Source organism: Trachinotus anak, unplaced genomic scaffold (assembly GCF_046630095.1).
Source record: "Trachinotus anak isolate AG129_WGS33_773 ecotype Australia unplaced genomic scaffold, CSIRO_AGI_Tana_v1 ptg000004l, whole genome shotgun sequence".
Taxonomy (NCBI): Eukaryota; Metazoa; Chordata; class Actinopteri; order Carangiformes; family Carangidae; genus Trachinotus; species Trachinotus anak.
Window position 1 is genome coordinate 3,087,725 of NW_027273855.1, and position 27,849 is coordinate 3,115,573.

At 41.2% G+C, this 27,849-nt stretch overlaps 1 protein-coding gene across 4 annotated transcripts in view; it reads left to right on the forward strand.

Moving 5' to 3' along the window:
* Positions 1 to 7,148: 7,148 nt before the first annotated feature.
* bsna (bassoon presynaptic cytomatrix protein a) overlaps positions 7,149 to 27,849 on the forward strand; it is a 159,232-nt gene continuing 138,531 nt past the window's right edge. For all 4 annotated transcript variants that reach the window (XM_071475277.1, XM_071475279.1, XM_071475280.1 and 1 more), the window contains exon 1: positions 7,149 to 7,628. In XM_071475277.1, the coding sequence (XP_071331378.1) occupies positions 7,441 to 7,628 (188 nt within the window). In that variant the 5' untranslated portion in view covers positions 7,149 to 7,440. The remainder of the gene's footprint in view (positions 7,629 to 27,849) is intronic.

Below are 27,849 nucleotides of genomic sequence, written 5' to 3' on the forward strand. Positions count from 1 at the left end.
AAAGATCTCAGCTCCTGGTTACTGATCTACTGCTGTTTATAATATATAGGGTACTCTAGTGTGTGTTCAGTAAAGTTATTTCACATATGGAAGAAAGAAAGTATGGTCTGACTGTGGTGGCAAAACAGATCCGTGACTGCTTCCATCTGCTATTTCAGTTAAATGAACTCTACACAAAAACAATTATCTTCGTCTCTGATGCTCTTGTTTCCAGGCTAACTTTGGTTGTTGTGATGCTGACATTAAAAGTTCTGTAAATTAGATTTCAAACAATAATGTAGCAGCAGTGTTCTGGTGTCTGGCCTGGCTGCTCATGCATGTTAGTGCATGTGAGTCCGTCCTGTTGGTCCTCCCCCAAGTGGCAACCCACTGTGATGTCGACCATTGGTTTGTAATTTGGCTGTCGTCATCTCGGGCTTTTGAGACCAGACAAAATCATATTTGGACGAGAAGGTGGAGCTGAGGAGGAGTGAGGGGTGGATCTGACCTGCTGTACAGTCTGTCAATCACACAGTAGTCCCGCCCTAATGCATCATGTTGTATTGAAGAAGACTTGAAACTAGTGATTGAGACCACAAACTCATCAGGAAAACGTTTACTGAGGTAATACATCAGTGAGAAGTAGAGACGTTTTCCCATCGACTTCAATACAATCAGACTTCTGTTTACAACCAGTGGAGTCGCCCCCTGATGGTCATTAGGTAGACTGCAGGTTTAAGCCCCCCCCATGTTTGTAAACACACAGGGAGCACCCACAGGTGAGACACAGTGCGGTGTTCAGGTGAAAACAACCCTCCAGAATTTCCTCCACTGAAGAAACCACGTTTTTGTCTAAAAGAGGACTGGCAATGGGCACTACTTCTCAAACTGCAGCCGGCTGGTGGCCCGTCAAAAACAACCAAAAAGGATTTAAAAGTTTTTCTGGCTCCTTCAGTGTCTTTACTGACTCCGTGAGTGTCATTCCTGCGGCCAGGTCCAAGTCCAAGGCTGAATTTGTCTCCCACTCCGGCGGGACCAGTCTGGCTCTCTGAGATGGAGACCCCTACGACCTGCTGAAGGGCTCCAGCTTTACTCTGAACTGGGTTTCCTCCTCCTCGATGTGTAAGTTTCTTGATGCTACATAATGCTACGTGTCTGTTTTCATTAGTAACGGCTACATTAGCATGATAACTTAGCTAACTCGCTGTTATATCACGAATGTGTTTGGCAAAGGTTGCTATCGCTAGCTAGCTTACTGCCGGCATTGCTGTGGAGCATATTACTAATGTTAATGTGGCTGATGTTTGTGGCTGGGTTGTTTTTGTTGGCTCTCGTTTACATGGTGACTTTATTCAGTTCTTCTTCTTGTTGTGAGGTTAGTGCCGGTGTCACGGTCATTTACAGAGGTCGTAGTTACTTTAGCTGCTAACTTTGTCAACAAGTTGCTAACGTTAGCTTAATTTTGCTAACTTTAACTTGACTATCCTACAGTGTCAGTAACATGATAGCTGACTTCGGCTATCACAGGCTAATGTTCTTCTAAAACTGTTATTTCCATCAGCTGGTAACTTATTGTTGGCTATTTTAAGGCTAACAATAAGATGAACTGATAAAAAGCTGCTCTCTTCTCTGCCATTTTCCAGACCTACCATGCAGTCACAACAGGAAAACCGACCAAATACTTATCATGCTGACAGTTTAATTTGAATTCATTTCAGTATGAAAAATTAAAATGACAATTTCTGTCTCGGCTTTAACTTTCCACCGGGAGAGAGGTCTCCTTCATCTGACCCCCTTATGAGGGAAAGAGAGAAATCGATTAAAGGATGAATATGATGAACTTTAATTTAACCCTCCCCTGATCTCATCCTCAAGTTGTATTAAATTTTGCCTTTGAAACAAATAAGTGGTATGTGAATCAGCTGAGATGTGCAAAATGAGAACAGACATGAGTCATACTACTGTCCTGATGCCTTTGTCAGTACAACAGAGATCATCGTCCACACATTTGTGTGCTAACAGGCTGCAGATTATGAAGTGAGCTGTTTAGAAAAGTCTGTGGATGCTTGTTGACAGAGTGAATTCTAAAAACAAAGCTCCTTTTTTTTTATTGGTACGAATGTGAAGTCAAATGAAGGACAGACACCTTGGAAGGGGATAAATGACGTGGAGAATCTCCTCTCTTGCTACCTATGGACTTGGGCAGTGAAAGTGCTGATTGAGGTCTACCCCACCTTTCACTCATTCAATCAGCCATTCAGAGCTGACCAATAGGGTTTCCCTCCTTTGGCTTGTTGCTCAAGAGTGAAGTGGAGCGCTGGCACGTTGCTCATTTTAATCTCCTTAAGTATTCGCCCCCACAGTAGCGTCAATGAGTCAGTCTGTCAAAGTGATTGATTCCGGTGTTGCGGGTTTCCTGAGCGGCCGTGACTCTTTGCTGGAGCAGGAAACTGGAGGTTGGATTCCACAATTCATCAGCCACTTCATGATAGCAGATTGAAAAGAGACCGCTTGGGCTCCTGCCATTATGGTCTGTTACTGTAGAAATGACAAATGTAGGTGGTTGTTTTAAAGCCTCCCAAAGCCAATTCCTAGGTTTGTTTTGCTTGCTGTGGTCAGCATTGTTTAAAGCCAGTGGACCAAAATAATTTTGTAGGTGATCAGAGTCTTTGACCAATCAGAGCCAGACCAAACAACAAATAAGGTGCTATATTCACAGGATCTCCATTACTTCTGCACAGTGGTGAGATTTTTACACCTTTTTTTCTTAAAGCGTCACTTCTGCTAAATTAAATGCACATAAAAAAATGTACTTACCCCTGCAAGTATATATTAAAGGCTGGTTTTAAGATGTTACATGTCAAGATTTATATTCAAAGTGATAAAACTTATGTCTATTTACAACATTTATTTACAGAAACAATGTCCAAGTGAAGAGAATATGAGCACAAAAAAACAAGGAGGGTTTAAAGCTGCTATGATCCCTTTGTTTATATAAACAATGGATCTCATAACTTCTCTCTATGTGCAAAGTAGTGATGAATCCATCCAAATTATCACCTGTTTCAGTAGAATCACTCACCGTTACATTGCTTTAGCTTCTTTCAGCCAATTGTTTTGGTTTTATGGCCCACAACTTAACTTAGTTAGTCCACTCTCCCCACTCTCATCGGTGCCATTTTTGGCCTCAGGTAAATGTTTTCAGGAGAAAAAAGCTTTAAAAATGTGATTTGACCAACACAATCAGCTGACAGACAATGATAGCGACTTGTGAACATTCTGTAGCCAAAGGAGACCAAAGCTGAGTTGATATGAGTGAATATCGGGCTTAAATTCATCAGGTGGTCAGAAACACACATGAAATGTTAATGTTCCTCTGTGTTTGCTTGTTGTGTTAACTTTAAAAGGTGATGATATTATGTTCATGGCATTGTTTCTACTTCCTCCATGTGACCAAAAAAAAAAAAAAAATCAGTTACTGCATTTTGCATGGGGAATCTCTGAAGCTACTGAGCTGGCCTTAGACTCTTTTCTTCTGTCCTGTTCCCAAAGGACAAGAACGAATACCCAGGCTCACATGTCCAGCTCACTTGCCATAATGCACAAAGCTCTCTGTCAAACAGCAACAGACTGAGAATGAAAAATGGCACTGGACCTCTGACTCAGACCTGCCCTCTCCCAAAGACTATCTGCACGACTGCTTTTCTGATATATGTAGTTTTTTAAGCAGAAATCTGTGACACTTTACAGATATATTGCACAGCAAAGATGACAAAGCACTTATTGTCACATTTGTGTAGATTTACCGTCTGGTTTGTAGGCCCATGCTGTAAAAACATTGTATAGTCTGTCAGTACCTGATTAATGTGACGACAAACAATATGCATTTACTGAAGTGCTTATATTAGATATCACTGGTATTGTCAACTGAAACACTTCAGCTCTTCATACCCTGGTAATTCAGAGAATTGACATTCCTTGGTAAATACATGTCATTTTTTATTTATGTCTATGTATGGTACAAAGCCAAAATATGACAGTTTGGCACTAAGCTGGGTTGTCCTTGACTGGTTCTTGCTTTTTGTATGCAATGCTTTGAAAGAATTCAGCACTGTTACATTTAAGTGCCTCAGTTTTGGTGCTTAACTCTGTAATTTCTCAAGTAGAGCTTTAGTCTTTCTCTTCAAGGTCTTCACAATAATGCTTTTGTCCATTTTCTGCTCTTTTCAAGCTTCTCAGTGTTTTACAAGGATGCGTCACATGTCAACACAGAGGATGTCCCTTTTTTTTTTGCCTCTGCTTGACTTTGGGCTGCTGTTTATATGAGGAATCCCTGATGGCTCCAGAAACCCACAATGATATTAATTGGCTTTGTTGGTGGAAACTTTCTGGAAGCTCAGAGATCACGAGTTGTGACGTATGCTGGTGGCTTAAAAAACACTGTTTTCATGGGAGTTATTTTTCAATGTTTTAAACTTGCTTTTGTTTTGTACTCTTCTGTTGTTCTGGGTACAACCCTGTTAATAGTTGTTAATGTTGAAAACACAATCAGTTGGCATTTTTGAAAAGTAACAAGGCACATTTGTTTTTATCCATGTTTACGATGGACTAATACAAAGTGAAAGAGAAAAGTTTGTCTAAAACTAAGAGCATTAATTGTGAAATGTGAGAGCTGAAAGAAGCTTAGAGGAGAACAGTTCTTCTCTCTATCTTTTGTAGCTGCTGCACCAGTTTGTCTCTCTCTTCTATGCTGAGAGAGATACTGCACAGTATACATGCAGCATTGAAGTTAGCTGGCAGGGCTTATTCATCTCTATAAAGTCAGGCCTCAGAGGGAGACACTCGGCATTAGAACAAAGAGTGGACCTTTTCCCAGTGGCTGAAACCGTGAGACACCACTCGGAGACTGACTGTATTGTTATTGTTGTATAGAACGGATTTCATACCCTTTTCTCAAACTCTCTCTTTCTGTTAAATATGTTAAATATTTACTGGTGTTAGTGTGTATGTGGGTTTGTCCTTGTTGCTGCTGTGGTTGTTGCTGCTGCTCTAACTGGTACTGATGCTGAGCAGTTTTATGCCTGTCTCATTTTATGCCGAATAAAATATGACTAAGGTAAAAAGTCTTTCAAATCAGAGCATTTCAGCTGCTCTGGTCAGCACAAAATGAAGTAGGCTCAGCTATTTAAGTAACATTATTTCTGCATAATGATGGTGGCTGTTGACGTCTGCCTTTCCATCTACTTGTTTTGCTTCTGCTCAGCTCTAACTGCTTTAACAACCCACTGGAGTATAGTGGCAGGTCCAAACCAACAGGGAGCCTCAGGGCAAAAATGAACTGTAGGCTCTGGCTTAGTTAAAAACAAATTTATTTTAGAATAAGGGGCCATGTAAATTTTGACACAGCCATGGAAGTAATTACCACTGTGAGCACAGAGAAATTTGGAGGTTTTGACATCATGAAATTTGATTGTGTTTATTCAGAAACCAAAATAAATTGAGTTACAAAGAAAAGGAATTGAGTCGCCCCGGTGGCTCACCTGGTAGAGCGCATACTGTATAGGCTTTGTCCTAACCACAGTGGCCCGGGTTTGAGTCCAACCTGTGGTTTTTTGTTGCACGTCATCCTCTCTTTCCATTCATTATTCTCCATCAGAATTACATATGTCAGCAGCAGGATGTAATGTAGAGATATAATATTTACAGAAAATATAGTTGAACTGTGAAATGAATAAATGATATGCAGATTTTTTGTGATTTATTTTAAACACAGAGTTTTAATAAGACACTAATGAGAGTCAAAAATATCTACCTGGACACAGATAGACGTAGGTCAGAGTCTGACTTATGGCCTTAAAATCAGTTGATTTAGTGCTTTAGTTATGTTATTGCCAAAGTATTTTGTAATTAATGAAATGACCACAAACAGAAAATGAATCTGGGGCCTCTGGGGTCCCTGATGGTTTAGAGCCCAGGGGCAGTTGCCCAGTTTGCCCAATCATAAAACTTTCATATGCCATTTTTTCCATTCGAGTAAGCGCAGTGGTTTGTAAGACAATTGAAAGAAATGATTTAGAAACGATTCCTAAATCTGCAGCTGGATTGAAACCTGCAGGCTTCAGTAAAGGATAATCACTTGTTTATTATCTTATGGTCTAACTTTCTACCAAACCTCTTTGAAATGCTGCAGTACATTTCTCAGATATCCTGCTTAATAACAGACAAACAAATGGTTTCAAACCCTCGGCTTTCTCAGCGGAAACAATTATGTTTCCTTTTGGATATTTGGCCACTGTAGAGTTCACCAGCTTGCCCTAAAAGAAATAAACAATAGAATATTATTTCTCACTAATTTGATATCTGCCCTTAACTTTTTTTTTTAAACTTGATATTTAAAAATGTCCAAATATCTGTGTAATTATAAGAACTCCTGTGTCTTTGAGCTTCTTTCGCTCAGAGCCTGCAGCAGCCTGTCCAGGTGTGGTTCACCACCTTCAACAAACAAACCCCTTCCTGCTGTGATAAGTCATTTAGATTAACTACGAATCCATTCTGAATAAACACCGAGCACCCAGCAGGTGTGTAACACCGGGGAGTGTTTCTGGACACGTGATGCTCCGGTGCAGTCGGTCCTGACGCCTCTGCGCGTTCACGTTACTCCTCGTGGACGCGCACGCTTGCTGTAGCTTTCTGAACTCTCCACTTCTCCTCTTCCCAGCACCAGCAGCGTGACAGGCAGGGAGCGCGGCCCCGACGTTGTGCACTTTTTTTTTTTTTTTTTTAGCTTTTTCAAAATTTATGATCATGGGAATATCCTGTTTCATGCTGTGCTGCGAATCCACATTTTTTTCTTTGCATTTGTTTGTCTGGTAAGGGGAAATAAAAGCGGTTGATTGGTCATTGTTGAGCCTGAGAATCATAAAAATGTATAATGAATCTGAATGTGCAGCAGTCAAAAACCGTACGCATAGGTCTCCAAGTTATATGAACAGAGTAGAGATTAAACAACCTCAGTAAGTCCCACTCACATGTAAGTAAGTTTTCCCTCTGACGCTCCTCACCTGGAGGTCACAGTTCATCACCGCCTTGCTCGTTGATTCCTAATTTTGCTGCTGCAGCCCAGTTTTCCCCGGGAGGCTCATTTAACTTTGATCTGATCTAATCTCGCTTTCTCTCGCCTCACGCTTTTATTTCCCCTCACCGTGCCTGTGTCTGCGCGGCGCGCTCCCGTCATCACGTCAGGGAGAGAGGCAGCCTACTGGTGCTGAAGCTGACGAGGATGATGATGATGATGATGATGGCGGTGATAGAGGAGCAGCGCTGAGTTCGCTCTCCCAGTTTTCGCTCCCTTTTTTCCATTCATTCTTTTTGATTAACAACATAGCGACATAAGAGCAACACCGCCGATTTGACCTGACTGCCTTTTCCCACCTCCCTCCCGTCTCCTGAGCCGAGACCGAGATGGGGAACGAAGCGAGCATGGAGGGCGGCGGGCAGCCCGGTGAGCCGGGAGCCGCCGGGATGATGGGGTCGGCGATGCCCGGAGGACCCACAACAGGACCGGGGGCGGGACAGCACATGAAGCCGCTCAACGGAGCCGCTGCCGGGGGAGGAATGGGAGTCGGAGGCCCCGGGATGGGGATGACGAGGTAGGAGCAGCGGTGGTGGAGGGGTTTTCGGTTAAAGGGGGCAGGGAGAAGTACTCCACTACATCCCAATGTGTGTTTTAACACGGAAACGGATGATGGAAAGCGGGGGAGCAGATCACGCTTGGGTCAGATTTTACGGGGACGGGATTATCAGGGTGTTCCAAAGTGTTTCCCGCTCTCCCGCATGATTCTCAAGCGGACATATGCTGGTGTTTTATTAAGAGAAAAAGCGGCGACGTCCCGCCACAGCCTGTGGACGCTGAAACGAAACCCGGAGCGCTGTCCGCGGTGCTGAGGCGCTGCGAGCTGCACCGCTGAGCCCGGCTCCTTCTGAACATGCATTGGTTTCACAGAATAGGTTTGACATTGCATGTTAGGGGTGGTTTACCACCACTATGCCCCTGTGCTCCGTGTTATCACAGAGCCTCCACGGCTGTTATTCTGCTCTCAGGTGTGATTTTATTCCGCGCTGTCATGTGCTGTAATAGTATTTCCTCCTTCCTTCAGCTCGGTTGTGCTTTGGCGTCGTGTGTTGAATAGAACACGTCTCTTGACAGCCTTCGTTTTTCTCGACCATCGTTTGAAAGCTGCAGCCTTTCAACCTGTCGTTTGTGAAACGTGACGCTGGGACGTTTTTGTGGTTCATGTTGGTGGTGAGATGCATTTGGACGCCTGAAGCACCTTCATACTCTCTCTGCTTTCCGCATGGGCGAGGGGAGGATACTCAGTGTGTGTGTGCATGCCTGTGTGTGTGTGTGTGTGTGTGTGCGTGTTCGTACGTTAAGGGGCTTGCCTGGCTATGTAGGCGTGTGTTTGATGATGTGTGTGTAGTACTGGTACTATCAGCAACAGCACCGTTTTCCATTAATGACGTAGGAACGTCTGACAGACAGATGGTTCCAGCCTTATCATGTCAAACCAAACTCAAGCAAATCAAAGCTTCCTACCATTCCCTGTACATGATGTCCCTTTGCATACCACGGTATGGCAAATCTATTTAGAACTGAGTAATAAGATAAATAAGAATTATTACGCTATATTTTGGGTGTGACATTTGCTGCTTTCACACCATAAAAAAAAAAAAAAAACAGTGTCAGTGATATGATGCATAGAACACAAAGCGTTCATTGTTCATTTCATTCAGCTAGAATGAATTAATATAGAAAGCCATATCAACAAACTGGAGTGCAGCTAAATGACATTTAAACTGCAGTATATCACAATTATAACACGCAAAATCCCATTTCTAATCCCATTTCATAATACTTATATATATTGTACTACATGTGTTCCAGCTCAACTAAACAGACTATAAAATAATCATACCACGCCATAACATCAGCAGTGCTTTGACACGTGACATGTCCTGTCATAACTTAACATGACCTGATGTAACATTTGTAAAGTATCTGAACAGTAGACACATGTCTTACCGTATACCCTACATAGCAAAGGCCTACACAGTAAAGTAGCGGCTGGACATTGTGGCTCACTTTCTCCAATGTAGCACCTCATTTGCAGCTCCAATCTCTCCTTTAGCTTGGCTCAGATAATGTAGATGCTCCACTCTATTGTCAGTTTAATGTACAAACCCTTCTGCAGACATGGTTACTGTACAGAGACTGGAATGGAAAAAAAAATTACAAGTAGGGCTACAGCTGCCTTACACACACTAGGGTCTGTGTGTGTGTGTGTGTGTGTGTGGGTTATATTTAGGACACATCCTGGGTTTGATTCATGTCTCTGTAGGAGAGAAGAGCAGAGCAGCGCAGGCCCATCCATCATTACATAACACAGGAACTCAGAAAGCAGATGACAGCTTCATCTCGCTTCCGATGAACGACAACACAGCCGACCATGCTCTGATGCATTATTTATGCATTACTCTGTTGAGGGGATCCACGGTGATTTAGTCTTCTTCTTTGTTATTTTTATAAAATACCTGGTGTTTTTTGCACACCTGCTTTCAAACCTCTGAAGCATCGTCTGTGTGAATAAAAGCCGAGGGTTTGTGCAGCACGCAGCGCCTCATGTTAAGTATTTATAAAGGCGTAATACAAGGCCATGTGAACAGATTGAATCACGTGCAGAGCGTGTTTGCTCGCCCCCCGCCTCTCTCACTCTCTCACACTCCCTCCCTCTTCTGCACTGCTCTGCCTGACTGCCTGCTCCCATCACTCTCTCTCTCTCTCGCTCGCTCGCTCTCCGTCTCCTCTGTATGCTTTGCTACTCTTCTCCCTCTTTCTCTCTCTTTTCCTCTATCTCTACATCCTATCCACACTTGCATCCTTCATATAGAAGAGGGGATGTCTCTCATCATCTTCCCCTCAGACTCCCTTTCTTCCTATCCTTCTCACTCCATCGCTTCCCTCTCTCTTTCTCTTTCATCTCTGCACATTTCCATACCTACATATTTTTCCCTCTGACTTTTTTTCCTTGCTCTCTCTTTCCATTTGCCTCTAGATTGATATACCATTCAGTTATTATTTTATGCCCTTCACACTGATAATATAAAGCTGTATGACAACAATATATTTATTTTTCTTTATTTCATTATTCCATATGATTCTTATTGTCAGCAAATCCCATGAAAAGACTGTGTTAGTTCTGTCTGAAGCTCTCAGCCCCAGTTTCTTAAAGCTGCTGGACACATACTGTGGAAAAATACAGATTTAATACTCTTAGTCTATTTGTGCCTCATTAATGTCTTTATTTTATTTATATAATTTATATCATCACAGACAGTTCTTGTTTGTAGGATCAATTTATTGCTCTAAAAATGTTTTATCCTCTCACATGCAACACACGTCAGCTATTTTCTGTGCTCTTTACCGAGATAATATGTAATATACAGTGGGGAACCTGTGTTTACTTTTCTCTAAATGCAGTTATGTCATCTTGCACCTGTAAATATACTGCACATTTGCTCTTTTGATCTCTGTCTCTCCCTCCCCGCCCCCTTCTCAACCAATAACCAGCAGCCTATAATTGGCTCTGCCGTTACAATGAGATACAGCCCTGGTGCTATATAGGGTATGGAAGTACAGATAAGGAGAGAAAGATGCTTAAAGTGAGGGGAAAAGGGGAAGATAGAAAGTGAGAGAGGGAATCTGAAGGAGGTGAAAGGGCAGAGAACAGTGAGAGAAAAGAAGGAAGGAATAGAAGCCAGTGGAAATAGATCTGGTGTAGTCGGCTATATTACGGTATAAAACCCAGAGGGATACTGGGGGGGGGGGGAGAAGAGGGTGATGGGGGAGTGATAAATCAGAGGCTGTATAAAACTCTTACCTCCAGTCAGGGATCATCTGAGAACAACCAGCGATGTCAACAAAAATCCACTATATCATCAAGAGAAGAGTTAAATCACATTTATAAAATCCTGTTTAAATATAATTTATATCAGCTTCAACCTCCTGACTGTGAAATGACAAAACAAAGATTTGCATCAATGGTGAACTGACTTCTGTACCTGCTTATAATGAATTAGTGCACTGAGTTTAAGCACCTTTATCGTGGTCCCCGGTGCAGCCCAGTATTCCCAGGGATTACTTTCACGTTGAACGACTCTTTCTGCCCACATTCGGAGCAAAGTAGTATTTATGCAACGATGCAGAAAGTAATGGTGTGGAGGCCGGGGTGGTGGAGGGGTGTGTAGTCTGACCTTCACGCAGGAGACCAGAGTTTGCCTTCTGACACAGACTTGGAGTTAACGTTTGTGTTTTCATCAGCCATAACCATGATTTTCTCTCCTTATGTTGTTTCAACGGGCTGAGTTTATTTGCCATAATCACAGTCTTTCCCCAACCACAGTAAAGAAACAAGGAAAAATAAGAACAGAACAAATAGAAAACAAAAACTCCTCCCACCTAAATGACAGAGCAGGTGCTTTATCATTGTTGTCTGTAATGTGAGTGTTTTCAAAAGATCTAACACTTGTAAAAGTCACATGCTGTGTTGACACATCCACCCACTCTGGCCTCTGCCCTCAGTGAGCATTAGAAAGGATAAAACAGTGCAGGGGGCTGCTGGGTGACGCCACCTCAACTATTTTGTTGTCTGTTATAAAATATGACGTTCATGTTGGTGATACTACAATGTCTAACCACTTCTATCTTTGTCATTCACGCATCCACAGCGTCAATAAAACGTAACCATGCATTGTTTTTAAGTGCTTGAATGACCAGTGCTGTTGTTTTACTGTTGAGGACAAATGGTTTCACATAGTATCAAACACCACTGTACAATTAACAAACCAATTAACTTCACTCAGACCAGCTTTTGGTGTGACTGCTCTTTGGCTTTAAACAGCACCAAATCTCCTTGGCAGAGAGTTTTTCAGTGGCAGGTAGGTTGAGAACCAGCCACAGTTCTTCAGTGGATTCAGTCTGTTTCTGTGTCCTCTGTCTCTTCATGTTATTCCAGACTGACTCAGTTATGTTGCGATCAGGGCTCTGTGGGGTCCAGACCATCTGTTCGATGACTCTTTGTTCCTCTTGTGGCTGAAGATGGTCCTTTATGACTCTGGTTGTATGTTTGGACTTGTTGTCACGCGTCAGAGTGAATTTGGGACCAGATTAGATTCCTCCCTGATGGTAGTGCGTGATGGATAAGAATCTGCCTCTATTTCCCATCAATGAGGACACCACTAATTCTGATCAACCCCCCCCACTCCATTTGCAGAAATGCAGCCACAAACCTGCAAAAAGATCCTCCACCACGCTTCACTGTTCTCCTGCAGACACTCATCCTTGGAGCACTCCAGCTGTTGAGAGAACAAACCGCCTTTTGTTTAAGCCAAATATGTCACATTTTGACTACAAGCGGACATTTTTCTGCACTTGAGTGCTTGTGTTTTTGTGCACAGTTGAGTTGCTTGGCTTTGTTTCCATATCAGAGGAATGGCTTTTTGGCTGCAAGTTCTCTCCAGACTATAGATCAGTATATCAGGGTCCCTCTGGTTTCTGCCAGTTCTGAGCTGGCGGTGCTGCTGGATATTTTTTGATTTCAAACATAAGTCAGCTTGATGTGTCTATTGTCTGGTGCAGTTAGTGTCTCTGGCCACTCTCCTGCTCTTTGTGCTTCTGCAGAGGAGCTTAGACAGCACATCTGGAGACACCTGACACCTTACTGATGCAGGATGACCAGATTTTGTCTTGTTGCTATGCTCACTCTTGCTATGGTTTGAGATGAAACTGTTCACCTTTTCAGTTTGACTTTCCCCTCACCTACTTTTATTCCCTCGACACAGCTGTTTCTGTTCCAGTTAATGATTTTGGTTCAGTCTGCCTGTTATGTTGTTTTTTTCATCAGCATCTGTTTGTCATAATTGTCTAATCATGCACTTGTTTATGTGCCTACAAATACATTTTTAAAATATGATATTCCTCATTTACACTATACTTTACACAAATATTTTTGTCAAGCATCCAAAGTGTCAGAAACTTTTGCATAGGAGCGTAATTTTTTTTCTTTTTTGCATTTTTAATCATTTGTTTTGAATACATATATTTTTTAATCATTAAAATTGTATTGTGCTTACGTTGTAGACTTTGTGCAACACGCTATGGTACTAATCCATGTAAATATGGCCATGCAAACAAAGAGGAATAGAAAATAAAGAGGAAAGTGGAAGTCAGAGGAGAGTTCACAGAGGACATAGAGCAGAAGAGAGCGTGCACAGATACAGTATGTAAGGGATATAAAGCAAGAGGAAGAGGAAGAGTTAGATGAAGGAACATGCTAAAGGTGTGAGGTAAAAATGGGGGCAGAAGGAAAGAGAAGAGGGGATGAAGAGGATCTATATCCAGATGGCTAAGGACAAAGGCGTAGAAAAGAGAGAGAGAGAGAGAGCATAACACAGACAGAAAGAGAGAGAGAGAACCTGAGCTCTACAGCATATGTGGAGCAAACCTTTCCCTTTGCTGTGGCATCACGTGTTCACATTACATCTGATGCAACTCCCACTCATGTTTGCAGGCCTGTTTCTCACATATAGGCTGGGACGTGTTTACATTTGTGTGTGTGTTTGTATAAATGAGTGTATATGAAAACGTGTGTGTGTGTGTGTGTGTGTGTGTGTGTGTGTGTGTGTGTGTGTGTGTGTGTGTGTGTGTGTGTGTGTGTGTTATGCATGATTTTGTACATACTGAGATCAGTAACTGTGAAGAGCTGCTTGTTGACTTGAGACCATCATCAGCAGTCATTCCAATTTATTCCTTATACTTACAGAGAGAGAGAGAGAGAGAGAGAGAGAACTTGTGTAGGAGAGTGTAAATATGTGTGTATGTTGGAGAGAGAAAAAACAGTGTGAATACTGAGTTTGTCGTTTTTTTCCCTTTCTCTGACATGCTGTACACTTGAGACCAATTTTCACTTTCATGTGGAGAATATGTGTGTGTGTGTGTGTGTGTGTGTGTGTGTACATGTATAAGTGTGACTTTGTTTTTTCACCCCTTGCAGAGAAGCAGCAGCCGCTTGTCTTTGCCATGTTCAGTGTGAATGTACAGTACAACCGAGTCTGTTACTGAGGCTTTTTGCTGACAGTACTGCTCAGAGTCATGTGATTTTTTTTATTTATTTTATTGTTTTTTTCTCACATCAGCAGAGGAACAAATGCTGATACAATTCAGTTTCCGATCTGCTGAGTGGGCTGATTACAGGCCGTCCTTCAGGCCTTTGTTGTTGAAATCGACGGTTAAGATTGAAAATTATTGGGTTCGATGCTGAGTAGATGTACACCAACATTTCAGTTTGAATCCCAGCTCACAGATACACTGCTGGTGACGTACAGCATGTAGTGCAGCTGTGGATGTACAGTGCCACCAAATACCACCAAACTACGACAATTACAACAGGACTGTGGACTGATAAACAGGTCTTTCAAAACAGATTAAAAAAGGTTAAAGAACCTCACAACAAGCTCTTCTGGCCGCAGCTCTGACATACTTATTACCTTATTAAGTTGCTATGGCTAATGTGTTAGCAAACTGGTGCCTATTTCCACATCTGGCAGACATCGATGTTCAATATTCACTCTCATTTGAACTCTTTTGGTTTTGGCCTCCTCCTGGAAAAATACCCAACTCTGTCGCTGCGAGCTGTTTGGCCACGTTCATCAGCTGTGTTAAGTGTTTGGTGCTGGGCAGGCAGCGTACAGCGGGTTTATCTGCTCTCTGAAACCTGCTGCTGGAACAGAGGTTAGTGAGACTCTGAGACTAAAATATGCTATACAGTAAATATTACATTAAATCAAAAAGATGAGCTAAAAGAAGCTAAAAGGCTCTGTAGAGCTGCAGAGTTGAGTAATATTTCTATGTGGTATTACCTCAAAAAGCAAAACCGTTTCATATTACACATAGATTTGCTTCATTGTTAATAGAAAAAAATTGAGCTTTTATAATTTATCATTCTGTTAAATATTAGTTTACATGAGTATTATTTTAAACCAACAGGCCAATATGTTCAATTGTGATCACTCAACACTTAAGATACTTAAATAATTATTTAACACAAAAACAAGATTATTTTAAGATTAAGAGATTAAGATTAAGATCCTTTATTGGTCTCACACTGGGGAAATTTACAGTGTCACAGCAGCAAAGTGGTCAGTACAAGAAAGAAAAATTGATAGATAGACAGTAACAATGCTTAAAAGATAAATAATAGATAATAATATAATATTTACAATTGAATATTTACAAAGATTTACACAATAGCAGCATTCAGTCAACTTTATATGGTCAACATATGGTGGATTGGGCCTTTCTGTCAACCCACAGAGGACCAAGATTACATGAAAGGCATCAAGCTCAATAAAAGTAAAGTTACAGTTTGTTATCACATGATAACAGTCACAATAAAATGCAAATTAGATCTGAATATATGTATATTTTAATATACATCTCTTTGAATATTCTGTTCACTTCCTCTTGGGAAGGATCTGTGACTATCAGTGAACAGTTGAATTCCTCTGGCGGCTTCATTTTGTGCCTAAAAGAGCTTCTTATTTCACCCTTTAGCTCTCACTTACACTCACAAGTCCCTGGTTATGAAAAGATCTTTGCTTTTTATCTCAACATAGTTACTGATCAGGCTCGGCTTGAGGCAAGTTAGCCATCCCACTGATCACCTTGTCACCTCTTTTCTTTGGTTGGTTAATTTCGTAACTAAGTTGTCCTATTGATGTGGACAGGGACTATTTTGAAAACTCTTTAATGGTGCATTCAGGAACATCTAACATTTTCAGTCATCAGTTTCAGCTGATTTAATACATCACTAATCTGAACTTTGTTGTTGGTTAATCAAACCCAGAAAACCAGAAAAATGCAAACATGATTTTCTTTTTTTTAAAGGTTGATGTTTGGAAGCCGGGGAAAGGTTTCAAAACAGCGCCCTGAGTTCAACTCAACTTTATTTATGTAGGACTTTAAACACAACAAAGGTGATCTTTACTGTGCAGAGAGAAACAAAAGAAATGAGATGATAAGGAGATTTAAATCTGAAAAATACGATGTTCACGACACAGAGACAACAAACGTTTTGCCTCACTACACTAAAATAACAAGACAGCTCATTTAGTCTCAAGCTCTCTCTCTAACATGACCTTGTCACTGTAAATTCTTTTTCAAGCCTCTGGTGGTGGATTTCAGACATACAGTTAGAAAGCACTGTGCTCAGTCGGGATTGTTGGTCGGCTTTCTGGCTCTTACCCAGAAAAAGCAGTGAGCAGGTTCTTAGTCATCATCTTAAATCACCCGCAGGTTCACGAACGGCAGCCTGACCTCACCTTAAGTCATCCTCAGAGCGACCTCCAGAGTCAACACACCGACGGGCTAGAGAGCGAGTGCGTCTCTGTGTGCGGGCGTGTTAGCGTGCAGGCTTGAAAAATGAGATTTTTACAAATTGTGTGTGAGTGTGTGAGAGAGAGAGTGGGCGAGAGACAGACAGACAGAGGCTGTCTATATATTTACACGCCCTGTTATCAGAAGGCTGTGTTTGCAGGAGCCTCCGAATGCTAAATGTGTTTGGGTGGCTGCATCTGGAGATAAGATGGCAATAAGCACAATATCACAGCCACAGTATTAGTTTTCAGCAAATAGATGCTGTCGCTGGAGCTTATGAGTGAGACCCAGAAATAGATTGAACAGAGATGATGCAGCTATCTGTGCAGGACGAGGGATGGAGTCTGTGGAATCACAGGGAGGATGCTGGTGAATAATGGATCATCTGTTGGATTCTTTAACCAGGAGACTGAAAACAAAACAACTGCAGTGGCAAAGTGAATGTGTAGGAATTGTATCCTGGTATAGATAAACAGGGAAGGAAGTCAGTGCAACACATACTAGAGCACAGGCAAAATACACAATATACAGTATTTACACACTCAAATATTATCATCACAATAGCCACAACTTAACTATTATATACTTAGAAAAGAATGAAGTCAGACATAGAGTGATGACGATTCTTTTTCTAACCTAGATAATAGTGAATATTACAGTAAAGTAAGTAAAACTTTATTTATGGTGCACCTTCTAAAACCTGGGTAACAAGGTGTTGTACAGTAAAAAAAACATTTGAGAAACATAAAAATGTGACATAAAATAAAAACAGTAAAAGATAATTACATTACAAAAAGTGCATGTGAAACAGGTGAGTTTTTAGCAGCTTCTTAAAACAGTAAACTGAGATGACATTTCTTACTGCTAGAGGAAGACGATTTCAGTGGGTGGGGGCCACGACTGCAGAGGCAAGGTCCCCTTTGGTTTTTAGCCTCGACCTCGGGACAACAAGGAGGTGCTGGTCAGTAGACCTCAGTGATGTCCCTCTAATCAGTGGACACAGTAACTGATATGTAAGATGGGGTCAGCCCCTTGTAATGCTTTATAGGTGACTGAAAGAATTTTACAGTCAACATGGTGCTGTGTTGGAAACCACTGTAGATTTGCCCACACTGGCATAATGCGTGACCTAGGCTGTGCATTAGTTAGTAGTCTGGCAGCCGCATTTTGAACCAACTGGAGCTGAGACACAGATGAGGGATTAAGGGTAGTGAACAGTGAAATGCAGTAGTTAAGACGAGAGGAAACAAAAACATGGATGATTCTTTTCCTAGATGTTGAAATGAGAGTAAAGATTTAATTTTAGCAATTTTCCTCAACAGGAAGAAACAGGAAGAAACAGGGTTGGACCAATTCATTTATGTGATGTTCAAGATTCATATGTTGAGGTTTGTTTGACATTTACTGCTAGAGGAGAGATACAACTGCGAAGACTGAAGTGCTATGTGTCGCTAGCCTGGTTCTAGACCTCTGAGTCGTCGCCTGAATCTCTGATTCTCTCAGCCGTCCTTGTAGATCGTGCGATGAGCGTCCTCCCATGTTTCTCTGGTTGGAAAAATAATAAACCAGTCAAAGCTTTGTAGGAAGGCTTCGAAATGTCTCTGTTATCTTCCTGTACAGCTTGCTAGCTACCTACCTGCAAAATGGCTGTGTTGTAAGTTGTAAATGTTGTAAGTCAACTTTTTTTAATAACTGCTTTTAAATATGTGATTAATGATTATTGTTGTGTCATATGTTTTATTGTATCCTCTTTCTTATTCATTTTAAGGCATCTGTGAGTACCATGAAAAGCGCACTATAAATAAAACATATTATTATTATTATTATTGTTATTATAACTTTCACAAGTAACATTTTTAAATCTCTTTAATTCAAACTTTTCTTCAAATCTTAGTGAAGAACATTAATTCTTAGCAGCCGCCACTGCATCTTCTTTATTGGCTAAAAATTACACCTGGAGGACAGGTTGCTATCGAGTGGTTAGAGCAAAACAAAACAAAATACCACAAACCTCCCAACAAGTAATAAATTAATAAATTATACATTTTTTGCCATGAAATTAGAATTTCATTGTAAGTGCTCTGAGTCCAGTCTAACCACAGCGTCTGCTCTCAGTAAAAACGCAGACTACAAACTTTTTGCTTCTCTTTGGGACTGGATACTCAAAGGTTTTGCAGCTGAATATCAAAGTGCATAAGATCCACAATATTTTAGCCATGAGTTTTTTACAGGGTTGCAGCATAACAAGATGCAAAATGAAAAGTTGATAAAAAAAAGTTTTTTAGCTTACTGTGTATCACAGACGGACCCTTTAAATCTCTGGGAATGAAGGATCAAAAGTCCTGATTATGGAGGCTCCCTGGTTTTGGCTGTGATTCCTAGAGTGCTGCGTCCCCTTCCAGGGCTCAGCAGGGATTTGTAAAAGACACCAATACAGGCAGTCCTGACCTCATGTAGTGAGGAGAGTGCAGCGCTGCCTGAACCATCTCAGCCAGCACTGCAGGTTTCCACAATGATGCCAGGGTGGGGTTTTCAGTCCAGCGTCTACCACAGGGTCAGACAGGGCTTTCAAGGACTGAAACATGGTTCATCTGCTAATCTTCATGGTGGGAGGTACTGTGCAGTAATTTACCCAAGGGGGTGATATAGTACTTATCTATCTGGCCTCCATTGCAGGACCAAACAGAGCTAAAAAGCTCTAGTTTTATTTAATAGTTTGATTAGTTTCTGTTTTTCAGGTGGTACATGAGCCTTTTCCACACAGCAGAGAAAATCACTGCTGTCCAGTTTTTCCTGATGAGCCCTTCAAGGCCAAAATGTGGCTACTCACAACATTACAGCGTTTTCTTAGCTGAGGAAATTAGTTTTTTCTCTCATTTCATCGGTCAGATGATTCAAGGGATGAAACAGTAGCTACACGTTTTAGAGATATCTGAAATATTTTTCACTAGATGCTAATGTGGTTCCTCTGGGACTTGAATGAAGAGTTCTCCCACTCTGAAGTGAAAATACAGGATAAATGCACCAAGGGACACAGTTACTGTAAAACTGGAGTTGAGAAAGGCAATGAAATGTATTTTCATCCTCCTTGTATGTGACCATATTTCCCTTGTGAGTGACAGGCAGGATGGTGTGTTGCAGTATGTAGGAGCTTTATATTAGTATGGCGGTTTAAGTATTGTTTTACATTGAGTGAACTATTGCTCACACAGAGCATTTCAGTGTCATGTGATCTATAACTTCGGGTTGAGAGGTTCTCTCACCCTCCCAAGAAATCCTTTGTGGGTGAAGCTCTGGTGTTAACAAATTGATCAGCTCCATGGCGAGCTGTGACCCAGCGCCCTGTGAACATCTGCAGGGTCAACAACCGAACTCCACAGCTCCTCCGTCTCTGCCAGAAACCAACACGACGGGAGACGATTAATAAGCCGGCTCTGGTCAGGATGAACTCCCCAGACACTGAGACAGAGGCTGACATACAGCAGCCTGCCCTGACATTTACCTGGATACAGGTGCTCAGTCTCCCTTTAGCTTGTATTTACCATGGAGCATTTTTCAGTTTGGCATTGCTGGCATGGATTCAGGCTTAATCCATGTAAACCTGGCATAAAAAAACAACCCATGAATAGACCAGTTGTGGTAATAAGCACTGACACTGTTCAGCCCATTTTACAGAAACAATAGCTGTGCACTGAGCAGAAATGAATGATAGCACATATTCACTGACACACACAAGAGATTATCTGTCCTCACTATATGTGGTGGTGTGTGTGTGTAGCGGAGGTCAGCTAATATGTATTGGACTACTGCCAAAGTGACACTGTCTGAGTCTGAACCAGGACCTCGGCCTCCCTTATAAAGACCACACATAATGTTGCTCACATACAAAATTCCCTTATGCATATAAATATGTAAATGTAAAGATCAGAAACATAAACAACCTGCATAGTTCAGCATAGCTTACCAGTTATTAAGTCCTCACAGTGGACCAATCATTTCATCAGTCTCCACTTCCTATATAAGCCACTAAATAGAGAGTTTGGCATTTTGTAGTGCTGTTGGAATGTATGGTGAGAATTATTATACCCTATATATAGTGGACTCCTAGTATGCCACAATGCATCATGAAATGTAGGGTATAACTGATGGTCACTAACCAAGCCAATATACCATAATGCATTGCGCTCGCACTGAAAAAAAAGAAAAACAAGCGCAGAGAAAATTACCTGAGTAGAGTCTGAAAGTGTTTTTTTTCATTTCATCGATGAGCTCATGAGATAGTCCTCTACACAGCACTCCTGGACAGTGAGGAGTGAATCAATCAGACACAGCCATGGTTTCAGTTCAGGGTTTTAGTCTTAATGCTGGATCAACCACATTTTAGCTCTTGCAGAAATAAAAATCCAGGGCAAGATAGAGTTCAACTTTATTATGAATATACATCATCTCTACAGGGTCCAGTGCAAAGCAACATAGATCAGACAGCATGGGAGACTGTTGGCAGGACAAATTGTAAAATGTAATGATGATAAATACTAGCATCAAACATCAGCTGAGATATTGGACTTAAAACCGCACTTATATTGATCCATGGGGCAATTAATTCATTTAGAGACTCCAGTACAGAATGGTAAAGGGTAGTTTAACTGATACAGCTTCAGTCAGTAAATTTGTCATTAGCCAGACTCCCCCTAGTGGCCATTAACAAGCCTCTAGCCGGCTGAAAATATGTCAGTCCTAGATCAAAATGATTAGTTATGAGTTAACTGATCAGTTAAACAGCCAATTCAATGCTTAAATGCTGAGTTCAGTTAAAAACTAGCAAATTTTATTCTGCACACTGACTGTTGTGCTTGTGTCACGAATGTTAAGACTGAGCCCACAGGTCGTCTGTGCAGCCGGTTATTATGACCCATAATTATGTTTTGTTGCTAGGCAACATCTAGCGGTTGTAGTAATTATGACAGGAGCAAAGGGAAAAGTGCTGTGACGTAGTTTATAAGGTGACAAAGTCCACATCAGGAGGAGGTTGTGTTGGATGGATGGGTCACAGGAGAGCGGTGTTCGATTCGATTGTGAAAGTAGCAGCTTATGTTGTGTGTATTATCCATGACCGTTTGTTGTTAAAAAAAAACAAACAAAAAAACAACCCATATGGTTGTTCAGGTTGGAGGACTGGTTGGAATACAGATGTGGGTCCTGTTAAATTTTACTGATCTTATATTCTTTACAGTAACACATGGAGTTAATTCTTATGTCTATTCAAGTGAATATTTCTGCTCTTGTGTTCATACTGTGATGATGTTCGTGGGTAAATGGCGCCCTGCACTCACTGCTTTGGTTCGTTCAGCCGGGGATACATTTCTTTTGACTTTCATTTGTTTGTCAGAGAATATTATGCTGTGCGCTGCCATTTTTCCCCACTGCACTACCAAGGACGGTCACGTTGTGTTTTCTCATTATGTTGTTGCCATCTGACAGTAAATGTTACCTGTATTGATGTTGTGGCTGAACATGGCGTGTGTAAGTGTGTGTGTGTGTGTGTGTGTGCTTGTTAAAGCCGAGACGCACACCACCTCGGACCAAACTACAGTAGCATGTTGTTTTTTGTGTATCAGCTCACATTAGCCTTTTCCTGCTGTACCGTGAAGCCTTTTGATGAATGTGTGTTTTTTCATAGTCAATAAGTTTCAACCTTTTGTATTTGTATTAAGCTGATTTACTGCTCTGTCCTTTATCCTTCACAGAGGTTTATTCGGAGATGGAAATAAAAGAAATAAAAGGTTGTTTTTCTTGCTGAAGCCCAAAAAGAAACAAAAAAAATCAACAAATACATACATACAAAATCACTGATTTAATGTGAGTGAAAGATAATGTCAGAAGATTAAGGAAGATCTCCACATTTAAAAACAGCAGTTATTAAACCCGAGTTGAGTGACAGCTTTGACTGGATGGCACCGTTTAATTCTCAGCCCAGTTCTGCTCCTGCAGTCATTTGGACTCAGTGGGGGGTTGGCATGATGGTGGGGGTTGGTGGGTGGTGGATGGGGTTGGCACAGCGAGAGACACTCAAATGGGATGTTTTTGTTATCAGCATGAAATTAGAAAAAAAATGGGATTTTTGAATTTAGGTCACTTTGGTTGATGCGTTCAAAGGTTTGCGAGCAGTTTTTCATCAGCTTCAAAAGGAGCCGCGGCTTCTCTTCCTGTTATCGTGCCGAAGCGTCTGATTTAGTACATGAATCCAGTAGTGAGCCAATCCTGTTCCACCGTGGGCAAACAAACACAGTCACACTCGCAAAGTCTCCCATTTTAGAAATATTTAAAATATGTCCTCAAAAGATAAAGATACAGTGAACGTTTAAAAGTTGATGTAGACATTTTTTAAACTTGTTTGGCGATGTGCATTTTGATCCGCAATAGAGTAAATAACTTGAACTGAAAATATAGAGAGAGTGGAAAAAGAGAGAGAATAGAGAAAAATGGTGGGACGATGAAAAAGGAGGATGTAAGAGACAGATCCTAAATCAGCTTGGAGCCGGTACAATCTAAAAAAAAAAAAAAAGACATTTCTGTGTCTGATCTAAAGCAGTGCCCTACGTCCATATTTCACCCCCTGAAAGCAGCTTGTGCCTGTCACTAATATTTTACAGCTTCCAGAAGGTGTGAAATAACTCATTAAATGGTCTTTTCCTAAAACCACTGTCAACTCCTGAGTTACTCACTCAAACACACACTGGGACTCAAATGTCCTCAAACCAAGCGCCGTACTCTTAGAATATTACATAACGAAGTCGGCCGTGCCAGAGCGTGGAGCAGATTACCGTAATCAGAAGTCAACAGTGTTATGGCATTATCAACAGAGCAGTGAATGGTGAGCAACCTGATATAACAGCAGCACTGTTATTTGGTTCACTCTGAGGTTCTGGCTCAGTGAATGGCGTTTTGCTTCCCATTGCAAAGACAAAATGGTCTGATTCAGGCTAGTGTCTTCACCATAGCAACAATCGCTACGGGCTGATTGGTACCATAGTATTTCAAGAGATTGTGATTCATGCTAAAATGTGATTTCTCAGAAACAAAGCTGGAATATTTATAAGTGCTGCTATGTTAAAGAAGACTTCTGATACCATTAAAGCTGCTGTATTCAGTATTTTCAAATAAGCAATGGGCCTAATGATGCGTGTCGCTTGTAGTAATGAAGCCACAGACACGTCACCTGACTCTGTCGTCCCCCGTTGATCTGTGGAGCTGTGTTAGTGTCTTTCTGCTCACAGTTTTGGTTTTCTGGCTGCAACTGTTGCCATCCTGTCTTCCACACACAGACTCAGACCGTCTGCTCTCGGCCTATGCAACTCTGTTCAATCTGTTTTTGTCTTTTTAATATGTTGCTCTGTGTTTTTGAAGCTATCATGCAACCTGCTCCACATCCATAGGTGGCAGCATTTCACCTCTTCGACCCCCTTGTTCATACCTTGTGCAAGAAATGTGTTATTTACTAATTGCAGCAATGACATTGTTCAGGTGTACAGTAGACATGTGTTATAAACCCTGAAATCTCCCCAAAAATGTATAAATCCTGCCTAATCTCGTAACAGTAAGGTAAAGTGGTTACAGCATGGTGAACCCATCGACGTGTATTCACTCAGTCTACTGGAGCCCTACAATCTCAAAGTACAGTCATCAGTTTTATAATAAGCCTGCTGGGCAGGAACAGGCAAAATTCTGCTAAAACAGAGACCTGTTTTATCATAAATTTATGCCACCTGAAATGTTTGTCTGTACAGTTTGTTATTAGTTGTACTAAAGATACTTTTTGCTAAAGAGAGGTGTTACTAACTTGTCTTAGAGAAAAGTTGCGAGATCAGCATCAAACCACATCTCTTTACTTGCCAAGAGCTAACTCCACTGGTGGAAACAACACCAAAATTTACTCGTGTTCTGCTTCTTTTTACATCGCTTCTTTTCTATCCCGTTGAACGTAGTTTCTTGTTGGGAAAGATCGCTTTGTTGGAGCTTCGGCCGTCTGTGCGTTTCTGTGATGCAGACAAGACGCCACACTGACTCACACAGCATCTAGTGTCATGAAGTGGTATTACAAGACAGGACGGGATAGAGCTAGCTGGTTAGCATGCTAATTTCAGTAGATATTTCTGAAATACAACAGATGGAGGTCTTGGTCATGACATCATCACTGTGGCTCCCACACCCACTGTTGATGGTGTTATTTCATTTTTTGAACATTTTAAATCAAAGTTCTGGCCAAATTTTACACATTTCACCTTTAACCTTTAACCTTGCTCCCGTGTATGCAAAGTGTATATTATGGAGGTGATAAATAATTAATCTGATTCTGATTCTGATTAAACAGTAGACAGACAAAGTTAGTGACTGGTGTGAACATAGTGCAGCTAAAGAACCACGTTTTCCTCTCAGTAGTTGGTCGAAACTACAGGACAGCTAAAAGGAGAGTGAATACTTTACATTGATTTCATCAAGTGGCCACAAACATGACTAAAAACAAACAAAAAAAAGGTATGTTGTGTATCTGCTGGACGTGTAAATGAACACATATTTGGTCAAATCTGTTCATGCCTTTTTTCTGCTGCCCCCTAGTGGCTAAAAAAATCTGTTATTACAGGTTTTAACAAAACTTAGACAAAGGCCAGTTTATAGTGGGGAAAATACTTTTGGAAGCAGCTCTTCAGTGTCATTCTGTCTGACAGTAATTTAACAATGACAACAATGAAACTCAAGCCATGCAAATTTACAGAGTGATATTTTACCATAGCCCTCTGTCTCCATTACAGACCTAAAACATGTGAAAAATGCAAAAACCAAACCTGATTAAGGCCGGTTGTCACAGTAGTTTTAAAAAATCTCAGAGCAGTCCAAGTATAACGTAGACTACAAACAATCATAGATGGCTTTAACTGTAGGAAAATATGTTGTTCAAAATGCTGTTACCTAAGTAAAGGCCATAAAAAAAAAAAAGGTGACAAATGAGAGCGTGTTTCTGCTGTGAAGTGAGCAGCTGCCTGCGAGCCCTGAAGCTTTACTTCACTTTTGGTACAACACCTCCATGTTTCTGAAGGCCTCTTGGAGCAGTCTGCCTCCTTGTCTCTGATTTTGTTTGACAGACCAGTATGACAGTTAATGAGCAGGAAAAAGGGAGAACAGAGAGAGAGAGAGAGAGAGGGAGGGAAATCCAACAGGACATATTGTGGCACAGCAGTTGTATTGTGTTGTGGCTCGGCCAAGGACAGGCTGCGTATCCTCGCTGTCACACAGTAACCTCATAACTCCAGTCTACCCGCCCTTATTGATTTTATTCTCCTTGTATTGAGAAGTGACTGAGTCCTCTGTTTCATGACCTTCAGGCCTTCCGCTTGGCAGACCTTCACAGCCCAATTCAGACCCAGGATCTTGTTTCAGACATGGTCACCGGGCATTCTGGGATTTGATGCATTAAACACAACACATGATCAGTGTTACACCACAGACTTTAACCAACGAGAGTGATTACAAGTGAAATGATGTTAATGCTAATTTGCGCTCGCCAGGTGGGAGCCTCTCGGCCAATAATGTGATAAAATCAAATCAGGAGTAAATACTTCAGGACTGCAACCGAAAGCCCAATGCCACCACTTTCAGCTGGTGTCAGTTTTCACCATCTGTTTCTGTAGAGCAACTTTCTTTCTTTTTTTTAATTCTGTTAAGTTTTAATTAATTAAACCCACCAGTTACGACTGCACTGCAGACATCTACAGACATCTAACTAACTCCGTTTTCATCAGAATCATTCAGAGGGAAAATGACAGAAAAACGTGCCCCGGGTGAAAATGACTTGTGTTACTACTGTTACTGCTAACATTACTCTTCTCCATAAAGTTGCATCACTCTCAGGAGAGATTATTTCTTTGCATTATTAGCGCACAAGGATGCTTGCCCCTCCTGCAGGCGAGAAAGGTGCCCAGTGGAAAACAAACAAAAGCTGTGTTTTCATTCAGTGTTTTCTAAGTGAACTTGTGTGTTTCCCTGAGGCCCCAGCAACATGTCAGACACATTTTCTTCTTCGTGAACATTGCAAAAACAAATATAGATATGAATATCTCAGATTGTGTATTGTTTACATCAGTGTTTGTTAGCTTGCAGGCTTCGTCATTACTCCCTGCATTGTCACCTAAATCCTGACCTTTCTTGCTTTCTTTGATGCAAATGCCAAAATAAAGTAATGAGAATGGAAAGAGAATCTCTCTCTCTCTCTCTCATATATACAAATACCTTAAAGAACCAAACTGCACAAATTCTTCATCCGACAAGAGAAACTAATTATTACACTACTGCACGCTTCAAACAAGACACACACATTTTAAATAGTCATCTAAAATCTGACCTTTCTTGCAAAGTCATAATTGCATCACCATATGAAATCTGCCCAGCAATCACATGGTTAATACTGATACTGTACAGAGGTAGAAGTGTGTTATTTGATAGATTTCCTCTGAGAGTGAGAGAGAGGAGACCTTCTCGGCAGCAGAAGCCTGCACAACCTGCGTCCATTCTGGTGCACACGATGACATGATATCATTGACGTGATGAGCGAATGAGCAATAGAAAATGTAACCCTCCCCCACCCCCCACCCCACAACAAGATGTCACCCATATCTAAATACGCCAGTGGGTGTATGCCATGTGGGCGCAAGTGCTCTGGCCGGACTCTTTGCTTGCATGTCATTCCCCTACTCTCTGTCCCGTTTCCTGTCACACTCACTGTCTTATAGACAAAGACAAATAATAATAATAATTATTATTATAATTTAAAAAATAATGATTTTTTCAGAGCTTTCAACTACATCTTACCTGAGGGTCAAGTCACATGATGACGACTGAGCAAACATTATTTGCTGGTGGGGATGAAGAAGTGCAGCTGAAAGCTCCTCGTTAAAAGCTAGAAAATGGAAGAGTAGCTGTATTTTACGTTTAAGTGATAAAGAAGAAACAGAGAAAATCTCTTTACATATTTAACAGTCTGCCCGTGTTTATACACTGTTCTTTCACCAAAGTTAAGTTAACGCTTTCAAATGTAGCTTTGCAGCTCAGAGCCATTTCAGCTCCATGAAAAAAATAAACAACACTTTGGTCATCGACGTCCGTTTTCAACATGTGATCGCACTGCGTTCAGATTTAAAAACTCAGACAGCAACTGTGAGCAAGAACCTTAGAAAAATCACAGTAAAGATGCATGATTAGGAAGAGCACAGTGGTGATGATGGGGAAGATCAGGATGATTGTGGGGAAATGTTTTTGCTAACCTGTTTTGCCTGTTTTGCAGCAATCTGTGTGAGGAAATAGAAAGTGTTGAGTGAGGTAGTCTCTAT